General features: G+C 43.3%; 1 protein-coding gene across 26 annotated transcripts in view; it reads right to left on the bottom strand.

Annotated features, from left to right (window-relative positions):
• The window catches only part of Esrrg (estrogen related receptor gamma), a 630,688-nt gene that overhangs the window by 220,776 nt on the left and 384,459 nt on the right, over nt 1-25,453 (bottom strand). The window contains exon 1 of one of the 26 annotated variants that reach the window (XM_016009234.3): nt 445-691. The exons of 24 other annotated variants lie outside the window; for them this stretch is intronic. In XM_016009234.3, coding sequence (XP_015864720.1) covers nt 445-500 — 56 coding nt within the window. In that variant the 5' untranslated portion in view covers nt 501-691. Of the gene's footprint in view, nt 1-440; nt 692-25,453 lie in introns of those variants that run through there. One more of the 26 variants, XM_016009259.3, reaches the window with a different exon arrangement.

Here is a 25,453-nt window from a genome sequence, read left to right as displayed (position 1 = left end):
AAATACCTGTCAACCTGCAAATACATAAGAAGCACTCAGTGGTATAAATCATTTTGAATATTGTATTTTAAACATCTTTCCTAGGGAAAATGGGTCCGGGTAAAAGATGCATTTTAACAGTTCACTGAGCATTGGTGCCCAGAGCCTATTCTTAGTACCTAACGGAGAAGTGACTGTCACCCAGCTGTTTTAGTGACAGTCGCAGGGCTGCCTCAAAGGTAACACTGTAGTCAGAGAACAATTCTCCACTTACTGAATTAGGAGATCACCCTCCACACAAAAGGCACCAGACAGACGCCAACAAGCACCCACGCACACCGAATACTCAGGCCACTACGTGGGTCCGCGTGCACACAAGCCACTCTGTCCACGCTCCTGCACACACGCGCCCCCCGCCCCCCACGCCGAGTTGCAAAAAGAAAGGAAAAAAAAAAAGGTACCTACTCTTCTTCGTAGTGCAGGGAAAAAGATTCAGGCAGGCAAAGTTCTACCGAATCCATGTGCGCCCGGCAACCATTATTTGTGCACCCCACCTATAAATCAAAGTTTCCTTGACAGAGCCGGGTGCAATTAACACGCGCGTTCTCCCGGTGACAAGCCCATAGGCACGGCCAGTTGGGACCGAGGCTCACACACTCTCTCCTAATCAAGGACTTAAAGCCCCGATTGGAGCTTATTAATATGAAGTAGGGCTTTACATATGCAGTCCCACCGGCCCAGGAGCGCATCTGATTGGGGGGCCGCTGCCCAATCAGGAGGGAGGCGACGCGAGGCCGCCGGAGCCGCAGCCCGCAGGTAGGCAGGGCGCACGCCCGGTGGGCAAAGCTGCAGCCCGGCTGCAAAAGCCCCACGCGAGCCGCAGCTTTTCCCGTATTTATTCTTTTAATTCCTACCCTCCCACACGCCCGAGAAGCTTAAAAAAAAAAAGTAAAGAAAAAGAAAGAAAGGAGAAAAAAAATATCAACCATAACTAACTTAACTCACTCTACACCAGAGCGATTTGCTGTTGTTTTTTCTAACCTCAGGTCTGTTTTGTTTTTGCAAAGAAGAACTCATGCCAGTTCGACAAATTTGGCCGACGGATTCCGCGGAAGGTGCTGAACGAAGTTTATCCTGCCTTACTCTGTATATTGAGTGCTCCACGGGGGCAGCTGCTTTTTATTTATTTTTATTTTTATTATTATTATTGGTGTGTGCGCTCTACTTTCTCATTAGCCTCTACTAATACCTTCCCTTGCTGTGTCCTAATATAAAGAACATTTTTTTTTTTTTTTAAAGACATCCTTCGACATGATTTCAGCCTAAGAACTGACTGGTGGAGCGAGCCCTCTGGGGTGGAAGGTAGTAGCTTCAGATCAGCACAGAAGAGGGAGGAGTGCATGGATACAGCTTGAGAGGGGTAAACACTTCTATATATTCTCTCTCTCTCTCTCTCTCTCTCTCTCTCTCTCTCTCTCTCTCTCTCTCTCTCTCTCTCTCTCTCTCTCTCTCTCTCTTCCCTCTCCTTCCCTCCCTCCCTCTCTCTCTGTACTAGGCACAGCCTTTCAAAGCAAAGGTAAATACATGCAGGATGTGTTTTCTTTTCTAGGTTTGGGGAGGAAGACTGAGGGTTCAGGGTGGGGCAACACCACCTCAAATAAATATCAGTGTATTTTGACCAAATCGACATACAGTTTTTGTGGGAAGAGCATGGAGCAATGCACTGAAACTGTGCTCAAGCATGTACTTATTTCAGTACCTTACAGGCTTCCTAACCAGGAGACATATTCATACATAAATGATTTTACCCAGAGCATTTAGGTAAATGCACAGATTAAGGGCTTCTATTCACAACACACCTGGCTTGTTTTAAATAGTCAACTGAGAAATATTTTGCGTATCACCCCACAGCCTGGCCTACAGGAAGCAGTTTGAGGCAAATAATAACATACAAAAATTATGGGAACTCGGTCAAAAGTATAAAAATAATGTAAGAGGGAAACCAGTATTTTTCCTCTTACAATGATGTATAGGCTGTTTTTAATTCTCAGATAATAAAGAATATCTTTGGGTTCTATTTTAAACTAAATGGTTTTTTTTTTTATGCTACCAAATGTACATTTGAAACAGATACCAGCTATTTATGGCAGAGAGTTATCGGCTACCTTCTGGGGAGGGAAGGACCCAGGTTTTTGATGGGCTTCAGCTCTCTTGCTTACCAACCTCCTGCGTCTGAAGTCTTACAGGATAGAAATAGTATAATCTCTGAGATGAAAATAAAACAGTTCAGATATTCAGCATGTGTTAAATTCACCACATCAGAACTCAACTCTCTCAACTCTCTCAGATTTTCTAGGTCCTTAAGAAACAAAACACTAAAATAGAACATCCACATTCAAATTCAGAATATAAAAATGACAGGCACGATTTTGTCGGCGCGCCCCCCCCCCCCCCATGTATTTAGCTATATTCAATATAGGCATCTGATTCCTTCTCTGTGTGTGCTTTAAATGTACACAAGTTTCTAGAACCAGAACTCAACTCACACAGCAGAAAAAAAAAGACTGTGCTTAAGAATACTGTATAAAAACAGGTAGTAAAAGCTTAATTACCAGCAGCATTATGCTGTCTATATTGTTAAATGTGAACTCTGCAATTAAGATGTAAATTTGGTTGTGAGCGGTGAATTAAAAGAGCTCTGAGATGGAGAAGAAAATCCAAGCACTCTGCAGACACCCAGTTTAAAAAAAAAATAAAATAAAATAAAAAGCTTTGCCTATTCAGTCGAAAATGAGACATGTAATCAGTTTACAATTAAAGAAATAAATAAAAAGGCATTTTGCAAGAAATATGGTTTTTTTTCTAAAATGCAATCAGAGAAATACAAATGCTTACACTGCTTTTTAAAGAAAAGCATCCTTTCCTCTCACTACCCTGATTTTTTTTACTAAATTTGCAAAGAAATTAATAGATTTATATACCCATTAAATATATATATATATATACAAATATATATACAAACCCATTTCAACAAAAGTTTCATATTTTGTCCCAAAATATTTACTTAAACTTAAAAATTATTCTGTATACTTGACACATCTTAGCAACCCCAAAAAATGTATCCAGTTTTGTACCTGTGCAGCGTCCTGTACCACACTCAGCCCCATTGTGACACACACATAGTCTGTTGGGACAAAACCTGATTGTGTCCTTTGCAATGTCCCTTTAAAGACAAGGTTTGCAGTCAGTTTTTTGCTGATGGGTCTTAAAGTCACCACACGGTCTAGAAGCGATCTTTGATTTCCCCAAATTTTCTTATTCGGGGAACTTAATCTGCCGTCATAACTTCTGTGCTATATATTTTAAAACCACACTTAAGACACATTCATGCATCAGTCTGCCCTCTGTGCCCACGGAGAAACATGTACAGATGTGCACAGTATTATTTTCTGCTCTTACCCGAACTCCATGTCACACTGAATGACCAATGTGTGCTCCTTGAGTCCTGCTGGATATACTGGGACCAAGACTTGCAACCTTGAATGCAGTGCAGCCAATTTAAAATAATATCCAGTTGCACTAAACTTGCAAAAAGCTTGCAGAAAACTATACAAATGCACAGTTCAAAGCATCGCGAGAGCTTTTGCCCAGCCACAGAGCTCCCTCACCTTGGAAGAGGCAGGAACAGAAAATCATTAGTAATAAACATGCCACCTGCAAAACTGAATTAAGCATACAAGAATCTCAGAGAAAGTACAGAAACACATTGGCGGGAGGCGGAGGAGACAAAAGCCCAGATAAACTCGTGCTGTTGATCTGTGTATATACTTTACAATCTTACTGCAAGGAGTCCACCCAAATCAGGAAAAACTGAACCAAACAAAAGACCTCTGAAGACGGTTGCACAAAGAATATAAATAAATTGGGTACTATCCGTGTCTCCTGCATCAGGCCTACGTTCTATGCGGGACCCCAATCTCCTCTTCATTAGACAATGAAGTCATAAGTATCCAAACATCTTCAACAAATGCAGAGGCACCAAGTAGAGGACAGATTTCATTTGTATTTGAATAAAACAGTAACAAGAGATTCCTAAGTGGAAACAAAAGACAGATGCCTGTGAATTGTATATGGCAGAGATTTTACTCCATTTCCATCAAAACCATGTCCTAAAACATCCTAACACTGCATTCTTACATGGGGCAAAGATGCTGAGGAATTTCGTCTGGGTGTCGTTCTTGTTTTTCTACTGATATCAGTTTTCAACTTCCTCCATGAAAACCAATAGGATGAAGCCACTGAATTGTTTAAGATCATCTTTGTCACGTTTGGAGATTTGTATTTGACACTGAGTTTCTGTCATGTGTTACACATTTGAAAGCCAATAGCTTAATATATTGATGTTTCCAGTCCTCCTTATAATCTACCATCCAAGAATTTCCCCTCAACTCCTTAAACATTTGGAAAGTGGTTTGGCTTTTAGAACCACTTTCCCTACTACCTCAGACATATCGTATATGGTATAATGAATTATAGCACAAAAACCTAACCCAGACTATCAGAAACTCCTGTCTTTAATTCCCAAAAGAAACCAGTGACAGACATCCTTCAGAAGAGAAACTTAAGTAACAAGCATAGAAGCCCAGATGTCAGACCCCCTTCACTTCCCTCGGAAACCTTACGGCCGTGTGAGGTCCCCTCATCAATACGCCCCTGTTCCATCATCTGCAGAATCCCATTTCTATTGTGCTAGGAGCCTGTGTAAGCTTGCACCTTTCCCACTGAGAACACAGACGTCCATCCAAGTCAGGAGGCCCACTTTCTCTTAGCACCAGGCTGCTATCAATTCATCACACCGCATTTCCTGTTGCCTTTCATTTCTAGGGCTCAGACTTTGATATTTAAATTATTGTCTCCATTGGCAAGAAGCAATCATTTCTGCTGAAAGTGGTCGCTTCCACAGAAGCACTAATAAAAAAAAAAAAGCCTAGACTTCTGGTGAACCTCTTGTCCCATAAATCTAACCCATTCCCAAATTATGGAGTCTCCATTCTCCGAGGAGCTGTTGTCTCTCTTCCTGACCATACCAAACACTTTTCCTAGTGCTTTTTGTGAAAGAAGAAGAGCGGGGAAAACCAGGGAGAGACAGAGAAACTACTAGAGGCAATTTGGTTTCTGTTTAATTAATTCAGGATTATTTTGCTTGCATTTTGTCAGGCTAATAATATACACAGGGAAGTGTCAGTAAAAATTAAATTATAAACTACAGTCAGTCCAGTGGGAAAACTGACTTTTGTTACATTGTGTTTCCAAGGCCCTCACTCTGATAAAATATCAGATGCATGTTAGGGCATCCTGCAAGCTTTTTGCAAGCTGCATGGCATGCATTGATGGAGACATAGTTAACATTGTGAAATTATACATTAATAAATGAGCTGCAGTTACATTCTTTCCTGAATGTTAAGCACCATGAGCTAAATGCAGAAAACATTCAAGGTCAATGTCCCGTTTTTAGACCTTTTCAGGCGGCTGTAATATTATGATAATCAAGCTTAAAATATTCCTATAGAAAGGGTAAATTAGCCTTTTCACTTGAAAGATGATTATGATAAACAATAAACCTAAGAGGGGACAAAAATCCCTATTTTTAAAAGCTATAAATTGTTGACTCAATGATGTGTGTGATAGTGTTGTCCAAAATAAAGGGTGGTTTCATTCTGGAGAGAAGTCGGGGGGGGGGGGGGGCACGACCGTGGAGGAGGGGGGTTGGAACAGATATGACAGACTTCTGAATAAGCAATACACGGTTTGATGCCAGCAAAATGATCAAATTATCCACCTTAGCCACCCCATTAAACATAAAGTACATTTGAGGCTGACTCTGTGCGTGTGCGTGCGTGTGTGCGTGTGTGCGCGCGCGTGTGTGTGTGTGTGTGTGTGTGTGTGTGTGTGTGTGTGCGTGTGTCACTGTGAAACATTTAAAAAAGCACATTTTTTTTTCCTGATGAGTATCAATACAATTTGAAAGGTTTCTACTCTGAGAGTTTCCATTAACCCTTTTTGTCCAGATTTTCAAAGGACTAGTTTAAAAACAGAAAGGAGAGTGAGATCGATCGGGCCATCAGATATCCACATAAACAGGCTGACAGAGCTCATTAAACTTGTTTTTTAATGTTAGAACCTGACAAACTTCTAAGGGTATGTTTCACAAATGAATATGCTTGATAAAAATCTGCTTCTCTCCACCAACCCCGAGTAATTGGGAGTGTGTCTGTCATACTTGCAGAAGCCAAGAGACTTTCGAATAAAAGACCTTAGAGGGAGGTGCCTTAGCCTGTTCTGAGACAGGTCAAGGGTTCAGATTCCAATGCCCTAGAGAGAAAGGCTTTGGAACAGAATAGAGTCACTTTACCCAGGTCCCTTCTTGTTTCTTTCTGTATCAAATGGGAATTGAGAAAACAATCTTGCAGAATTGCTAAGACAATTCAACAAGTTAACCTAACTCAACACAGTGCCTGGCCTAGTTATGGGGTATAAGGCATATGACCTATTGGGCTAAGGTTATTTTTATTTGGGCCAGTTGTCCTAGCCTTATGAATGACAGTCACCCCTCTTTATATTCTCTGTTTGTTTGCTTGTTTTGGTTTGGTTTGGTTTTTTCGAGACAGGGTTTCTCTGTGTAGCTTTGGCACCTTTCCTGGAACTCACTTTGTAGGCCAGGCTGGCCTCAAACTCACAGAGATCCGCCTGGCTCTGCCTCCCAAGTGCTGGGGTTAAAGGCATGTGCCACCACCACCCTCTTTATATTCTTAAAAATACTTTTGATAATATTTTGATAATACAAAATATTATCAAAAAAAAGATGTGATTTTAGAGATTCTACTATGCTTCAGGAGCCAAGTATACATGTGGTGTTTGGGTTTGAATGTGTCATGGCTCTTTGGAGGACCTTTGTCCTCTACGCACTAGTGTATTGTCAATAATTGTGAGATTAACAAATCTTATTAACAAAACTATCTAAAAATAGTTTTGATAATAAATCTTATTGTTACCCTCCACAAAGTGAGCTCTCTATCAATATTAGCATTATCTTGAAATCTAGCTGAAGAATTGTTCTAAGAGAATGCTGTTATAAGTCAGTTGAACTCCATCTTTGGGTCATTCGAGATCTTAGAAACAGAAGGAAATGAAGAACACGTGTGACAGTGTTCACTGTCAACATGACAGACTCTAGAATCACCTGGGAGACAGGCCACTGGGCAGGACTGGGGGCATTACCTTGATTGTCTTAATGGGGGGTGGGAAGACCGGGACACTCTAGGTGGCCTCATTCCCTGGCTGGGATCCTGGATGTATGAATGGAGAAGGGGCTGGGCAGCAGCATGCATTTATCACTCACTACTTCTCGGTTGTGGATGTGACATGACCAGCTGCTTCAACTTCCTTGGCCTTGACTCCCCACCATGATGGACTGTGCTCTTAAAGTGTGTGGGCTGGAATCAACCCTTTCTCCCTTAAGTGGCTTTTGTTGGGGGTATTTTATCACAGCAACAAGAAAATATGTTTAAAAAGAAGAAAAGAAAGGGAAGTATCTGCTCCAGTGAAATACAAAGAACCTTTGCCTTAAGATTATGTGAATTGTCTGTTACTCCACCATGTGTACACTGTGGGAATACAATGAGCAGGGCAAGGAAAGCCATTGGCCCCAGAGTGGTCATCCTGTCTGACGAGGAAGACTGTGCTGGGAGAGTTGGTGGATTCAGCGGGCTCTCCACATAATTCAGTTGCACAGTGTTTCCCCAAATGAGGCAAGAGAGAGATCACCCGGCTATTCCTCGTTCACACCTTTCTACTGAAACAGTGCTGGCAGCCAACAGCAATGCTGGTTTGGATTGTCCCAGGCAGGAGTAATTCACACAAGTCTGCTGATCAGATAAATCAAGAACTCTGTCTCTTTGCAAAACTTTTTCCTCCTATGTTGAATGGCTACCCACCCACAGCAGAGCAGTGGGCATAGACAATGGGGAATTATAGACAAAGACAGCCTGAGTTAGGGGGCTCAAGCCTTTTACCTTACAGGTACATGGCTCCAGATAGCTAAGAGCCTCAACCTAAGTTTAAACACCAAGATGGTGGGGCAGTTCCTAACAGAAACGTCACATCTCTCCCCTTTCCTTGGCTTAGTTAACAGTAAGCTACTACTGTTAATCTCACAATTATTGACAATACACTAGTGCGTAGAGGACAAAGGTCCTCCAAAGAGCAATGACACATTCAAACCCAAATACCACATGTATACTTTGCTCCTGAAGCATAGTAGTAGAATCTCTAAAATCACATTTTTTTTTAAAGATTAATCTTCATTTTTAATTGTGTACGTGTGTGTGTGTGTGTGTGTGTGTGTGTGTGTGTGTGTGTGTGTGTGTGTGCCTGAGTTAGGTTTGTGCACACAAGTGCAGTGCTCACAGAGGCCAGCAGAGGGCATCAGATGCCCTGCTGCTGAAGTTAGCCATCTGGGAGCTGTCTAATGTATTGTAGGAATTGAACTTCCCAGTCCTCTGCCAAAGAGAGCAGTGTGCACTCTAAGCTATTAAAACATTTCTCTAGCCCCTTAAAGTCACATTTTTTTTAAGGAGGAGAGAAGTGTCGTTGCAAATTAACTCCTTTTCCCCCAGATAACATAAGTAGATTTGGAGATGGGCATTTCATTTGGAGTTTAGTTTTTACAAAATGCTTACTCTCTCCCCGCTCTGAGTCCAATCTAACTGCAAGCTGTGGAACTGGGCTGAGTCTGATGGCATCTCCAGGGCCAGTAATGGAACTTGGTAAGCAGTCTTGTCGTGTTTCAGAAACATGAAGAATGCATTTTGAATGAACAATGGAATAAATGAATGAATGAACTAATGAACTCATAATGACTGCTACTCCTCTAGTCATTGTGATTCAGTTCAAGGGGACCTCAACGGCTGTGTAATATAAGGAAATCTGAAAACTGAAGTCATTCTTTTTTAATAAGATGAATAGAGAAGAGAAGGGAGGTTGGGAGAAAGAAAAGATGTAACCCAAGCCCCGGGGAACCAGGACAATGCTTCAGCTGCCATCTTGGAATGGGTTACTAGATAAGCAGGGAGGAGCTGGGGTGTGGGAGGGGTGCTGCTTTTTTGTATTTTTGTTTTTCTTTTTTCCAAATATTCAAATTAACTAAGTTTTGGGTATATAAATAAAGTGGCTTCGTTGGTAACCATCGTTACTACCCCAAAAGATGCCGTGAAAGCACTCTAGCCTGTAATAGGACAAGAACACTTTACAAACCTTATGCTCAGATATGTGCTGTGACCACCTCCCCCCCCCCCCCCCCCCCCCCCCCCCCCGTCATATTATAACAAAGCCTTCAGAGTGGCTCCTGTGTGTCACGTGCAATGTCTGCATTTCTTACATTTCACCCCATTAATATCTTCTTGATGAAATGTGGACAAAGATCCCATGGGGAATGAGCACACAGCTATTTCTCTGAGGCGCTCTGCTAGTGCTAGAGTCACAGTGGACACAGATAGTGTCCAGAAAGGAGACAGCCTCTCTTACTGAGAGAGGAGGAGGGAAACTGATCAGCAGAGAAGGCAAAGGTCTCACCTCGGGCTTCTTTCTATAGCTCGCTTAACTCTTTTCATGAACTCCTTCAAGCAAGCCCTGTATGGGTGTGTGTGTGTGTATGTGTGTGTGTGTGTGTGTGTGTGTGTGTGTGTGTGTGTGTGTGTGTCTGCACATGCACATGTATGCTCAATTGGGCACTTGTCAGAGGACAACCTCAGGTGTTCTTCAGGTTTCTGAGGAACTTGCAGAGTAGGCTGGCTGGCCACTGAGTCCCAGGAATGCACCTGGCTCCATCTCCCCGGTTCTGGGATTACACACACATGCCACCATGCCTGGCTCTTTTGCTTGGGATTGGGGGATCAAATCTAGGTCCTCATGTTGACAACTACAAGCAGTTTATCTAATGAGCTGACTCCGTTGTGAGCTAAATTCTGTTGTGATATTTGTTCTTCCCCAGAGTGGGACCCTGATGAGAACACATTATATTAGTAAGTGCCATTTTTTTTTGTCCTAGAAAACCAGACTATGGGCTAGAAATATATCTCCAGTGGTAAAGGGTCTTGCCACAAAGCATGACCACCCACCTGAGTTCGGTCCCCAGGGCTTACGTGCTCAAACGTGGGAACCAACTCCCACAAGTTGTCCTCTGACCTCCACAGGAGTGCCATGGCATTCATGTACCCACATACAAAATTAAAAGTTCAATAATTAAAATTTTCAAAGAAGAAAAGAAAACTTTGGATACAAAACAAAGGAAGACAGAGAATGCCTCCTATCCCTTTCCTCTAGCAGGTCACCACAGCTGGTGACATGGTGGCCGGCCAGCTGTGCCCTGATGATAGCAGGCTCTCCTCTCACTCTCTCAAACCCCAAGCCTTTCTAACCCTGAGGTCCATACCATCGAGTGTGGAGTGTGCAGTGTGCAGTAGAGAAGGACACAATTAAAGAACCTGCTGTTCCCTCCTCCTCCTCCTCTTCCTCCTCCTCCTCCTTCCTCCTCCTCCTCCTTCTTCTTCTTCCAGAGTTTAGTTACCACTTGAATTAAGAAGCTAAATAAATCTAAGCTTTATTTATTTATTTTCATTAGAGAGAAAAGAAACCTAACTCACCCTTATGTATCTTAAAAGACCTCTTAAAAGGACTCACAAGGAACACGGAAAGGAAAGCACTGACTTCCTGTAACTAATTGTCCATGAGCAGGAGGCTTGGCTTCAGAAAACATAACACAGCGGCCACTCGCCACCCTTCGCTGAGGTGAGTGCCCTTCCTTCTTGTCACACATGAACTTTTCAGTGCTCTGTGGTAGTTTCCTGGGTAAATGCCTGAGACACCAGCAAGAACTCAGAACACAAAGAAAGCCCCCAGGTCTGCCCTTCCCTTCTGTACTGGGGAGGACGTCACTTGGCAAGGTTTGACCTCATGGCTGCCCTGTGGCTCCCAGACAAGTCTAAAATGTCTCCTCTGAGGGACCAAGAGGTCTAAGGAGGGAGAAAACTATTTTTTATGAAAACACAAGCTGCAGAGCTCGGGATATTGCTTGGTGGTAGAGGGCTTTGCCTAGCATGCAGCAGGCTTTGGTTTCAACCCCCAGTACTGAAGAAAAAAAGAGAAAGAAAGAAAGAAAGAAAGAAAGAAAGAAAGAAAGAAAGGAAGGAAGGAAGGAAGGAAGGAAGGAAGGAAGGAAGGAAGGAAGGAAGGAAGGAAGGAAAAAGAAAAAGAAAAGCCTACAAGCAAACAAAGCTGTTGTAGAATATTATTTTAAGATGTGTTACATTTGTTTTTACTGTGGAACATTTGTTTTAATGATGCAAAGATATGTTGCATTCTTTTATGTTGCATTTGTTTAACTCTGTGAAGCTGTATTACTTTGCCTCTCTAAAGCACCTGATTGGTTTAATAAAGAGCTCAAAGGCCAGTAGCAAGGCAGGAGAGGGATAGGAGGGGCTGGAAGGCAGAGAGAATAATAGAAGGAGAAAAAGAGAGCAGGAGGAGCAAGAGAGATCAAGGAGCAAAAAAAGAAGGGGCCAGCCACCCAGACAGCCCCAGAGTAAGATTTACAGAAGTAAGAAAAGGAAAAAGCCCAAGCTGGCCAGAAACAAGCCAAGCTAAGGCAGGACATTTATAAGTAATAATAAGCCTCCATGTATATTTATTTGGGAATTGGGTGGCAGGGCCCCCAAAAGAGTCAAAGAGTAAAAAAACAACCAAAACAAAACGCCAAAATTCAGAAAAATGCCAAAAAAAAAAAAAAAAGTAAAAAAACAAAAAACTAGCGATGACCACAATGGCCTGGAATTTCCCCAAGATCTCCTGTATAACAAAAAGAACTCTGATAAACTTACAGAATTGCCCTGGTTGGTTGCTCTAGGCTTTCCAGAAGGCAGGGGAAGGGGGTTTCTACTGAGACGTGCTAGGATATGATACTTCTCTAGGGTCTGGATATAATACTTCTAAAACGATCATGGGAGGAGATAAGGCCACATTCTGTTTTCTCTATTAGCAAAGATGATTAAATGAGACAAGGCAAACTCTAACGTGCTCCTTCTGTGGGTACAACTTTCCAGTACTGCCCTAGTCTATCCCACCACTGGTCTCATTTCCATCTATTGACAGTTAAGCCCATTCAAGTATCCAATCCCTATCAATATTTTGAGATGTATAGAGAATAGACATAAACATTCTGTTTAACAGTCTAAAGTCATGTGCCTGTATTCTGGGTGGGAGTTATCTTTTATAAATAAATCCTGTAGAATCTCAAAGAGAGTGGACCTTCCCCTGTGAGTCTGCCTCCTATTCAGTCAAAAACAATATGTACCTAGACAGTCTGTATACAGATAGAAAATTCTCACATGTCCCTCAAGGGTCACCATACAGAACCCATACCCTAACCCCATCTCATAACACATTGGTCTACCTGATTTGGAGTACCTTGTATTTAGGTTTCTGTTTTCTATGCAGTAAAGTATTCAGGTTTTAATTATCTGTGTTGTACCTAACACAGTAGTCTACCAAATAAATTGCTTATCTGGGCAAATGGGCATATACATATATAAACGTGCACACACACACACGTGTGCGCGGACACACACACACAAGATCTTTCATAGAAAACACACCCCTCCCCTTTCTGCTTACCTCATAATAAAAAATGTTCCAGAAAACATTTGTTGGGAAGTAAATGTGTGATACAAGACTACTGTGAGCTCTGCAAATGAAAGGGTATTCTTTACAAATGGCCCATGAAAATGATTCTAAGCTGCAAAAATGTCAGGGGCATGTGTGAGATGCTAAGTCAGTAGCTCAATGGACCTCAGGAGCCTGGTCAGTTCTGTTGTTAAAGTGTCTCCTCTTAGCTTATGAATCCAGGGCAACACTCCAAAGTTCAACAGAAATTCCCAAATGAAATGATCCAGCTTTCTAGGGGAATTGCCTAGAGGCTGTTGCAGTATGGATTCCCAACCCACTAAGGAAGAATAGCTATGAGGGTGCCTATTCAATGGTGCTTTGAGGGTAAGTGTAAACTGCAGTCAGTGTTGAAAGGAGAAGGAAGGAGGTAAGGTTAACCACTGAGGAAGTGGAGTTAGGTAAAGTGAAAACCATTTGTGAGTGACATTGTCCTGGGGACCAAGATTTTAATATCCATTTAGGAAATTTAGCCAATATAAATGCAATACGGCCAAGGCAAGGCCAACAAGTCCTACAGCGCTGACCAGTGAGGCACGAGTATAATTGGAAAGTATATTCTAAGCTAGGCAGAGTGGGGCAAACCCTACACCCAGTGATGGAAAGTCTACACAGGAGGGAAGATCAATCACCACAGGCTTAAAGCCTGCCTGGGCTACACAGTGAGTTCCAGGACATCCTGGGCTAACAACTAACTAAGCAACCCATTCATCTATTGACCAGATTATATTCAGAGAATGGAGGTACAGCTCTGTGGTCCAGCACTTGCCTAGCTCAATCCCTTGTTTCTTCGTCCCCTCCCTCATTTCTTCTCTTTCTTCTGTTGGAATGGGGACAAAACACAGGGCCTCATTCTAGGCAAAAGCTCTACAACCTAACAGTAGCTAGAGTTTTCCTGCCTTGCTCACAGTCAGGACAAATCTTTGTCACCTGCCAGTCCCACAGCTGCTCAGACCCAACCAAGTAAACACAGAGACTTATTTTGCTTACAAACTGTATGGCCGTGGCAGGCTTTTTGCTAACTGTTCTTATATTTTAAATTAATCCATTTCCATAAATCTATACCTGCCATGTGGCTCATGGCTTACTGGTACTTTACATGCTGTTTGTCCTGGCGGGAGGCTGGCAGTAACTCCTTCTGCCTTCCTGTTCTTTTATTTCTCCTCTCTGTTAGTCCCGCCTCTACTTCCTGCCTAGCCACGGCCAATCAGGTTTTATTTATTGACCAATCAGAGCAACACATTTGCCATACAGACCATCCCCCAGCACAGCCAAGTGCAGACCATCTCAGACACCTGCACTCAGGCCCGTGGTCCTAATCATCCTCTATGCGGACCTGCTGGTTAAAGCCATGAGGAACCCGAGAACAGGCTCCCACAGAACATACAAAACATCCCACAGCACCTAACCCTATGCCCGGCCTTTCCATTCATTTCCTTACACTCCATACTTGTTCGGATGACATCACCATGTGAGCAGTTCATCTGTCTAACACAAGACAACAGACAGAACCTGGGGAAACAGTAGACCCAGCAATGGAAAAGTACTGACAAACACAATGAAATACTTACCAGACCAGTGGTGGGAGTAGGGGCTCACTCACAAATACTACGTTTTTAAAAGTCAAACTGAGGGCAGGCAGATTCCTGGTCACACACCAACATTCACCTCCTTCTGCCCGCTCCTGTGACTTCTACTCATCACTGATATTTATTCATCTTAGTGGGGTCAGCAAAGGCTTCCAGCAGGCCAGAGACCTCAGCACCCCTTCCATCCCATAACTAAGAGCTATCACCCTCTTCCTCAGGTTTGTCTGATTGTCCTGAGAGACAAGCTTCCCGTAAGAAAGACAACACCCCATTCATCACAAGTAACCCCAACACTGACAGGCAAGCACAGAAGGCAGGACTTCCAAGGAGGAAGGGGAAACCCCAGTCAGCAAGAATAAGATGTCAGAAGGACCATGGCTTTGACCATTTACTTAAAAAAAAAACAACAACAACAAAAAACTATTTACTGAAACAAATCTTTCACATAACTGTGACTTTTTGGACTTCCCATAGGAGGCTGGCAGTGAAGAGGGGCTGACCTGACCAGGACTGGAGCTCAGGGATACAGCTCAAAGCTTTAGATTCAATCCCAATGCCACACACACACACACACACACACACACACACACACACACACACACACACACACACACACACACACACAGAGGCAAATAATTTGACCCTTTGCCATAAACCTTGTACAGTGATTCTCAAACTCCACCCTCATCTCCACATTCTCTCCAGGCTGCACCTGGAGAAACTATGGGATGGTGTCAGGCATGATCAAGTCTAAAGGCTTTAGAAATAAAACGAAAGCAACCTTGCTGTGCAGCACTCTCTTCAAAATAGACTGTCCTGCTGTGGCCCTTCCCTAGGTACCATAGAACATCTGCAAGTTCTTTTGAGCCAGTGTTTCAGAACCACACAAGACACAGCCCAAGTGTTAAAAACCATCCTTGGTACACCCCACCTCAGTGGGGAGGGGAAGGGGGTGGAGAGGAGGAGGGGGAGGAGATGCAGGATGCAAAGCTCAATCTGTCTCTTGTCCAGTTTGTCATAGAGAATGTCTTCTTGGCCCCCTGCAGCACTCCCACCAGGCTTTGCAAAACTGTCGTGTAAATATGTCCACAGCCTTATGTGAAGTCCCCGGCTGGCTCCTGATCTCAGCTCTAGTAGCCCCTTCTCTGCAGAAAACCAGCCCCTTGGATCACTAGCTTGCTATTATTCTGTGCTTAATGGGCCTGACCTGTGCAATATTTTTTATCTGGCTACAGGCCTATCTCTAAATTCTCTGTTTTGAATGAATACCGATTTTGTGACATGAAGTCCGCCATATAATGAAATGCAAACAATGGAAAGGCTAAATCAGTTTACAAAAAAATCTATTTGTCAAACAGTGTGGAGATGTTCCCAATTTAGCCCAGCAGCCCATGCAGTTCTTGATAAGGGAGCTAAACACCTAGCTGTTCACCAAATGAAAATAAAGGCATGTGTGCCAGGGATATATTCTCCTTTCAAATGTCTTTGTTGTAACTTGTAGCTAATTAAATGCCCTTACACACGAGATGCACACAGCAGCAGAATCAGGGAATTTTCTTACAAGAGGGCATGGGAGAAGAGCAGAGCCCCACACAAGCTTCCTGAGAGAGCTCCTCTTACACTGCATTTACATTTCTATAAGGCTTCATCAGCCTGGAGAAAAAAAAAGGCACAAGAGGAGGCCTTTCTTGTTCAATTGGACCAGAAAGATTTCTAAGCTCTGTAAAGGAACGTGCTCAACATTTAAAAAGAAGAAGAAGAAAAGAAAGAGAAAAAAAGAAAGAAATAGTAACTCATCCTTAGATGCTGGGGATAGATAGCACTTTCTATACAACAGACAGAGTAGTTAAAGACTTTTTAGGGACCTGAAGGGTTTGAATTTTTATGTGTAGCATTTTCCTCATGCCTAGAAATTGTTGGCAGACAGTAGCATACCTGTGTGAAGGTTGACATTCATTAAAGGTGTTCTATACTTATCATGCCACACTTACCAAAATGAGGTTATGTATAATAATAAACTATATAGACAATGGGAATATGGGCAACATGGGCATTCTTCACCCCTTCTGAATTTTACTGTTCATTGGAAAGAACTTGAAATGTTAACCCTCTGCTGAATTTGTTTGTTCAGTCATTGAAGAAAATCATTACCAAATAGAATGTTGAGTTGTCAGAGCCTCTACCTGGTGTCATTTCTCCTCTCGTACTCATCCAGATATATGGAGTGTAGTCCCTGCAGAGGGCACATTGCCAGAGAACTGGAAGCTCTTTAGGGCCCGGGTAATGTCTATTACAATGATTTCTCTATGTCTGCTCACAGTTCACATGTTGATCCCCCAGGTTCAAACATCACCTCCAAAGTACCCTCCAACACACCTGACCCCAAGATAGACCCGTGTGTGTGCCCACAGGCCCCTGGGAATCTCTCATCCATATGGAAACCAAGAAAGGTTACCTCCTCCCAGGAGGCAGGCATCTTGTCCCTCCAATGTTTTGCATTTTCATATCTATTTATGAGTATTTTCACTTCTCCTGTGAAGCTGAAAGCCTTATCTCTGGGTGTTCAGAATAAAGCTTAGGACCTGGCAGAGTGGAGATGCTCCATGTCTCCTTATTAAGTAGATGGATGAGTGGAGAACAGGGCACCAGCCTTCAGCTTCACATTTTCTATCAAGTAAGTGATTAATGAATGTGACCCCTTGGGTCATGAGAAGAATACTCTGCTTTTTTATGCAGGTTTACATTTGTCAGCTTTTAAGTCCTGACTGACATCACCTCCATGTTGGGAATGTTCTGAGAAAGTGAATGTCCTAACCAGTGGTTTCATTGATTGGCCTCCATTTCTCTTCTTCTTCTAGTCCATTCCAGATGCTCATCCACTCCATATGTTCTCTCACACAACTACCTTGTATTTGCCACAGCTTCAAACAGAGTTTAGGAGTTTTACACCTGAACACAGAGTCTGTACTCAAGCCAGTTCAAACCCTCTTTTCTGGCTTAATTTTTATATTTTGCACCTAATACCAGGTATAAGGACCACACTTAACCTGAACATGCTGAAAGCATGGCTCTATCATCATACAGGCAAAGTTGGCCCATTCCTCACGTTCTGCATGAGCAAAAAATAGCTTTAGAGGTTGGTTGCTCAGTTGAACAAGGCCACTTCTGCTTGGAATCAAGAAAAGGAAACTGCTTTTCTGGCCTAAGTTTCTAAAAATGATTTTGGAAAAAGTGATCATGGTAAATTAGATAATATTTAATTTCAGATGGAAAAGGATTAGATTTCTCCAGTTGACTGTAAGCTCCTTAAGGGCAGGCACTGTGTAGTGTATACAGTAGTTGACCAATAAACATTTCATTAATGATGCCTTGCCTAGTCTTGCACCAGCTTCCTCTAATCTTTAGTGTGATTCTCTGCATTCAATAGAAACTCAGTAAATTCCATTTGCTTGAAAAGAAATGGTATCATAACTTTTTTCATTCTTTGCCAAAATATAGAAATAAAGTGAGATATAGAAGGAGTATGATTTCAGTTACTAGGGCAAAAGGACCTTCCAATCAAAATAAAGAATTGTATTATAATAAATATAAAACACGTTTATTTGTTTACATATCCCAAATAAACTATACATATAAAATGTTGTATTCACATCGCCCTCTGCTGTTGGACTCTCCTCAATAATTAAAAAGACCCCCAGACTTCCAATTTAAGTAGGGTATTTCTCCCAGAGAGGAGGTTGCCCAAGTCCTCTGGTGACTTCAAAATGTGCTCAACAATGAATGAGAAGAGAAGAAGCTTTCAGGTTTGCTTTAGCTGCTAAGAATTGAATCCTCACCTCCAACAAGGTATGGTGCCTCCAATACCTTAATGGCATGAATTCCTCCGTCAAGATGGTGCTTAGCTGAGGGTGTTATAGAGAGCCACGGCATGAGGCCGCTAGCTGTGCCACATAAAAGAGGTGTGTTGTAAAGTCCCAAAACACATAGCTTTGTGACAGTGGCAACCTGTGAAAACCCTTTCCCCAATCAAGTCCACCACAAGAAGGTGTTCCGTGGACAGCAAACAAGTGAGGAAACAGCCACAGTCTATGACTTGTTCTCATCAGCAGAACAGTGTGGCAGCATGGCTGAAATAAAATAATACACCAGCTGTGTAGTGACTGTTGGTATCATGGTATCATGGAGAGAGCCCTGGAATAAATATCTAGGTAATAAACTCACTTTTCTTCAAGGCAATGAGAAAGACACAAAGATATTTAACAATTGTCTTCAAGGAAATTGTCTTCAATAATTTTGTCTTCAAGGAAATTTAACACAGAACACTGGTTAAAAATCTCTGTGAAAGCAGGAATGTATTGGCAGAAAGTCTTAGACCCCAAAACTTCAAGTAGAAAATATATCTTGACACAATTCCATTTGTGTTGTGGGGTGTTTAGTGCAAGCCACCTTGCACTCATACCACCCTTGGCTGTCTAGGTATGTCATAATCATCACTGCTGTCATCAGCCCTGATGTCAATAGGTCCTGGTCATCACAGACAACATTGTTAAGTACTGCCACCTAAGAAGGAATCAACTCTGTCCTCAACATCTGTCATCATCTGACTCAGTAGAATTCACAACCTTAAGACCCCAGTGCTACTGATTGGGAAACTGAGGCTCCATGTTGCTATGTTACCTTCATAACAGGCAACCAGCAGAAATATCTGCACCCTGTTCAGAGGGCACCCACCTTTTGCTCTTGGTTTTTATCTTTACTGCCCTTAGGAACCATTGCTATGATGCCCTGAACATGGCCAACATGCAATGTGGCTCTGTTCACCTGTGATATACTACAGTCCTCTTTTTCTCTAAGTGAAGAGGGTAGAGAGGGTTGAGAGGAGAAAGCTAAAGAGATCGAGCGAGATAGTAAATACAGTCTCTTCTGCTGCATGTCTGAAGAAACAGCAATTAAACAGAGAATACTAAACTTTGGGGTGTTGAGTCAATTTATCTATACTATATTTGGCAGGCATTTAACACATTGTTGTTAGCACCAAGCTAGGTGCCAAACTAAATATTTACCCACAAGGGAAATGCAAGCCTGCATCCTTCCCTTAGAAGGTATCAGCTGAACAAGGCTCCTAGAGGTGCTCCCGTGCGTGATGTTTTAATTGCATCTCTCACCTAAGTCTAGCACGTGATTGTGCCCACACACACACACACACATACACACACACACCTCCCTATGTATACTCTTGTACACAAAAGCTCACCAGTGCCAAGAATGCACAGATTTTAGTCAAGGACGTTCAACATGTGCAAACCACAGAAACCAAAGTTAAAGAGATGTGCACACACAGGACTACAGAGGCTGTTTTCCTACCTTTCTGTCTTTCCCCCTGGTGATGCATGCTGTGTTACCTAGGAGTAGTTGCTTTTTGGCTGAAAATGTGTTTCATCCTTCCATCTGTGCCTACAGCAGTATGGCTGGGCTCCTGCCATCGTGGTGGCAGCAGCCTTCGTGATGGCTACAGACGCCGTCTTCCCTGCTGCTCCTCCACTACGCTCTCCAGGTGAAAAGCAGGTACAGGTATTTTTCTGTAGTTCACTAAGGTTTTAATTTTGGTTCCTTGCTAGGAAACATCTCTCTGTTCTATTTACCAAGCTTGTGGCCTACTGTGCTGGGGGTGGGAAGCAGTCTTAAGTCCCTCAAGAAATGGCTGGTGACATGCGACGATTTAATTGGGGGGGGGTCTTGATTTTTCATCATGAACTGTCATTTTTAGGGGCGTCTCTGAAGGATCGTAGCACTCCCTGAAAATTTCCTTTCTTCTGAATTTTGCTTTTCTGTCCTTTTCTTTTTTAAATTTACTTAAAAAAAATATTTAACTGGGTCTGTGCTGTTGAGGGCAGTGCTTGCCTTAAAAATCCCGGCATCTTCCATTGAAGGCTGAGGTGGCCTCTCTTGTCCCATGTTCTTTTGCATGTAGCTCAGAGGTTTATTGTGTGAGGGTGGTGGTTTGAGAGAAAATGTCCCTCTTAGCCAAAATGAGCTCTTTCTTCCAGAAGTCAACTCAGGCCATAGCATTTTTTGTCACAGCAGTGAAAACAAACTAATCCAGTGAGTGCTTTGGTAACATTGTATGCCATTCAGTGTCCCTTTCTAGAAGGTTATTCTAGAGTTCAGTGGCATGGGGTTCCATGTTTTGTATCTGTGGAAGTACTGGCATTCTGTTGATTGCAGGGATTTCGAATTGTCTTTTATTTTTATTTTTATTTTATTTGTTTTTGATTTTTTGAGACAGGGTTTCTCTGTGTAGTTTTGGCACCTATCCTGGATCTCACTATGTAGTCAAGGCTGGCCTTTAACTCACAGAGATCCGCCTGGCTCTGCCTCCCAAGTGGGGTTAAAAGCATGCTCCACCGCCACTCGGCTAGAAGTTTATTCTTGAGAAAGTCCTGTAATCCTCTGTTCCTATTTCATACAGCTATAAATGAAATGACACCTTCCAGAGGAGTGACTGTCGTGTTACCAGCGAGGAGATGGCTCAGTGGGCTGCCACACAACCATGAGGACCTGAGTTTGGATCCCCAACATCCACATAAACAAAAAACGAACAAACAAGAACTGGCTAAAGAGAACGGAGGCCTGAGCTCAAAGACTAAATGGGAAAAAGTACCAAGGCCTGAGCTCAAAGACTAAATGGGAAAAAGTACCAAGGCCTGAGCTCAAAGACTAAATGGGAAAAAGTACCAAAACAACGAAATATTTATAGTCAGAGGCAAAAACACTCTAATCATCAGTGTTGATTTCACATCTGCAGTACGGTACACCCTGAACAGGAGGGATCCACCATCCCAAAGCATTCACCGCTGTGAACTCTTCTTCCCACTGTGCATTTTTCCTGCCTGGGAACAGAAACTGTACCAAATTTGAACACATGGGAAGACAGGAGATAGACGCATTTTTAGAGGTATCAGTTGGAACACTGTATTATTTACTTATCATCTGTGGCTGATGATCAGCCTGCATGAAGGCTAATCTAGTTCCTGCTCTGGATAGACAGATATAGAAGCAGCAAGCTTCTGGAGAGGGAGTACAGTACTCACTGATCCTTCATCCCCTCCATAGAAATCTCGAACAGCTGTCAAAGGCTTTCAACAGAGACAAGTCCCTCATCCCAGAAACTGTCTGCTCATTAAGCAAATGAAGCACATACACAGCACACACACACACACACCACACACACACCACATACATACACACACAAACCATACACCCATGCATTACCCATCCCTACGTACCACATACATACACACCATGTACATCACACACATGCATCTGTATACCACCATCCACCTCCAACATACATACATTATTTTGCTTCTTACATGTTAAACCTGTCTATATGTAATTTTAAATATTGCCTTTAAAACAGCCCCATTTCACCTAACTTCTACCAACAACATATTCCAAAGGACTAAGATTATTATCATTAATTGAGGATGATTTCCTTCCAAACAGGTATCATGACTCTGCCAAAGCATCTGTACATTCTCATGACCCAAATGCATATGGACAGCCTCAATAGCCTCCTGCCTGTAGGCCTGGAGAGATGTTCAGTAGGTAAGAGGGCTTGCTGCACAAACCCGGGGACCTGCCTTTGGATATTGGTACCCACTTAAAAGCCAAGCATGGCTACATAATCCTGAAACAGGAGGACCATTGGATGTTGCTGGCCAGAAACCTCACTAAAATAACAGTGATCTCCACGTTCAGGGAGAGAGCCTGGCTGACAGCAATATCACAGAGACTGATCGAAGAGAAATCCTGCTCCGGCCTCCTCTCCTGTGCATAGCCACCAGCACAGTGCACTCACATGTGCACCCCCCCCACACACACACAAACTCACACGCAAAACAAAGAATCCTGGCTCCACTGTGAGCTAATAGCGTGCTGAGAGGAACCACCCTCTCTCTCCATAGGCCACAGTCTACTGGCATGTCAGTGAGGAAATGGAATAGCTCACATAGAAGGTCAATTCAAGTCCTCAGATATTAGTCATCTATTAAAATGATACTTGATGTAACTCAAAGTTTTACACTTATGCTCAGGAGACCAAAATATGACTAATGAACTCCACTCACATTCTACCCTTATATATTTGCATTACATATAACACTTATTTTATCCACCTCTGTTTGCCAACAAGCACTTGGAATAATAGATGCCACAGAGGAAGAGTTGTATCTGCTGAGATAGGGACATCTAGTGAGCAAGGATAGAGCACTAAGAAGATCTCTGTGCTGTTGATAGCTCAGTGGTAGAGCCATGACCTGGAATGCAACACATAGTGGGATCCATGGACTATGGGAATGGGGGGAGGGGGAACAGAGAGAGGGAGAGAGGGAAGGAGGGAGGAAAGGAGAGAGAGAGAAAGAGAGAGAGAACCTTCCTGGAGCAGCACATAAAAGCTGGATCCATCATTATAAGCAACGAATTCTCAACCCATTTGTAAATGCCAATGCCTACACTCAGTAGTTTGTAAGAACAGGCCAAGTTCCTCTAAGCTGGTGGGGACCTATATTTTTTATCCAGTTAGAGGAATAAGGACCACATACAGGACAGCCAGTCAAATGTTAACCCCAATGCAGAGGCAAATACCAGACTGTGCGTCTAACTATTAACAGAACTGTGGGCCCAGGTTCGCGGCTTACCGCTTCGGGTTACTGCTGCCGCTAGCCCTGCCTTAGCACACAGGATCCCCTGGCTTTCCTTTCGTCAGCGCTGGGGTATGCAGGTAAATTCCGGCATTTTTCTGCTCCTTAAGGTACTGTCTGTGCGGTTCTAAAGTGAAATGTTTAATCAGCTGAATTTTGTGAACTTTTCCTCACGCGCCCTGATTTTGGCGGGCCACCTAGAACGTGGCAAGAGAGAAACAAACCCACGACTGGTGAAGTGGGCATTGTGGACGAGAAATAATCACGCAGTGCACGCCCGTGGCCTGCTGGGTGTACCACCTGTCCTTGCAGACAGGGGATGAGCAGGAGAGCAGCCAGTCCAGTTTCATTTGCCGTTACACACCGGCAATGTTCAGCGCCTGCTGACGTCAAATTCCTCATCTACCCCTTTCATTTCCACTAGCATGTGACCTTCATTCCCATCCATTCTGTTTCTCGGTTGGGGGCAGGCTACAGATACCCCAGCAGCAGTCCATTTGCAGAGGGCCTGCAGAGCTAGGTGCCCAAGCATCTTTTTTGTATGGCTCCACCGTCCTTACTTAGGCATCAATTAGGCAGCCTCCATGGTGCACTGCTGCTCAGGGCCGGGTGCCATCCTGCACACTGGGCAGACAGACAGGATGGCCACTATCCTCTACTGTTTGTCCTGTCTCTCAGGTTCCCTGAGACCACACTGAAGCACCTGTTAAAGCTGCTTCTGCTAAGCCAGCCGGGCTGCATTTGTTTGGCTGGATTTGGACTTCCTGGCTCTGTGACCGAATACAAAGTGATTAGAGTCCAGTGTTTGGCAACAAGCACCATGGGGAGCAGGCTGTGTGTGGGTCTCTGGAGCACAATGTGTTCTCCAGAGCTCCATGCCGGGAGCGCCCTGCTAGAATCCCTGTGCTGAGGAGATCAAAATGGTCTCCGATGTCGTCAGCTGCTCACCAGCAGCTGTTTAATGTAATTCCAAATGATCCGCCTGAATGAAGTTATCGTTCCTTCAGTAATCTTTAATTTAGTAAAACACATAGCTGAGCAATGCTATTTTAAATGTTATCCGAGCTTTTAAAATAAGTTTCTGATCCTTATGCTTGCTGTGTAGACAACAGAATAAAATATAAATATAAATTAGAGAAAGGGGAAAACAAGAAATCGTTATCAGCCTCATCAAAGCCTGGGGTGTCAACTGTGAGCTACTGAAACAAAGATCACAGCAAACCAAGTGAATGAATGGGAGAAGTTTCCATCACTCATCTCAATCCACCACGACTAAACTGAAATATACCTTTTGCAGGGCGTCACCTGCAATCCCAGTAGTTCAGGAGTTGAGGCAGGAGGATTGCCACAAGTTCAAGATCAGGCTGAGCTACACGGTGAGTTCTGGGTCAGCTTGAGCTAAAGTCTGAGGCCTGTTTTATAAGCCGAACCAAAAATAAATAAATAAATAAATAAATAAATAAATAAATAAATAAATAAATAAATAAATAGAAGCCATATTTCTTCTGAAGAATAGTTCCTATGATAATAAAGGTAATCGGGAAAAAGCATATTTAGTTATTCATTCTCCCAACATTTGGATCATGGCGGTGAACCACTGCAGGACCAGCAAGCTAGCCTTCCTCCCCACTCGCTCCCTCTCCTACCTGCCTGTCTTCCTGGTTTGCTTTCCTCACCTCCCCTCCCCTCCCCTCCCCTTCCTTCCTGCACAGTCCTGGTTGGAAGAGGTGGTCTGTTTACAAGGCAGACACCGCCAGGATCCCGCTTTGGAGTCTGCATTTCTCCTGTGAACAACAGAGGGCGCTGATGCCTCTAATCCGGCAGCCATTGCCCGGGAGAGCGCAGACTGCTCACTCTCTGCTTGCATTTAGCCTTCCTGCTAGCCCAACTCCACTTCGGGCTGCAGAATTCCTTGAACTCCTAAGCAGGCTGCCTTCATTCTTTCTTGTTCCCAGGGTTCAAGGCACCACGTTATAAAGAGCTGCTATTCATTAACGGCTCCTGATTTGTTTAAGCTATCAGCCCGAGATTCTGATTACGGATAGCTGCTCTCCAAGCGCATCTCCTCCCTAACCCCACTTAAATACAGTTCATTCCAAGATACACTGCTACTAGCACCTTGGCCTAAGAAATAAAAGTCCCTTAGCCCATGGCCCTCTAAAAATCCTAACAGTGGACTTTTTAGTGGCAGTTTACCACATGTCACACATCAGGAAGTCCACAGGCACCATGGCGCTACTTGTAGAAAAACACACTAAAGAGCACTACCCTCCCCAACTCAAAGCCATAACAATTTTAATTGTTTCACTGGAATCAAATGAGAAACACCATGTTTTTCCCTGATGCCCTTTGAGCCAGGAAGAAAAGCACACACATGAAATACCTAGGCCAAGTGCTATCGGTTTAACC

This window comes from Peromyscus maniculatus, chromosome 11, assembly GCF_049852395.1.
Source record: "Peromyscus maniculatus bairdii isolate BWxNUB_F1_BW_parent chromosome 11, HU_Pman_BW_mat_3.1, whole genome shotgun sequence".
Classification (NCBI taxonomy): domain Eukaryota; kingdom Metazoa; phylum Chordata; class Mammalia; order Rodentia; family Cricetidae; genus Peromyscus; species Peromyscus maniculatus.
The sequence above is the reverse complement of the archived record's forward strand: the minus strand, read 5'-3'. Positions and strand labels throughout refer to the sequence as shown.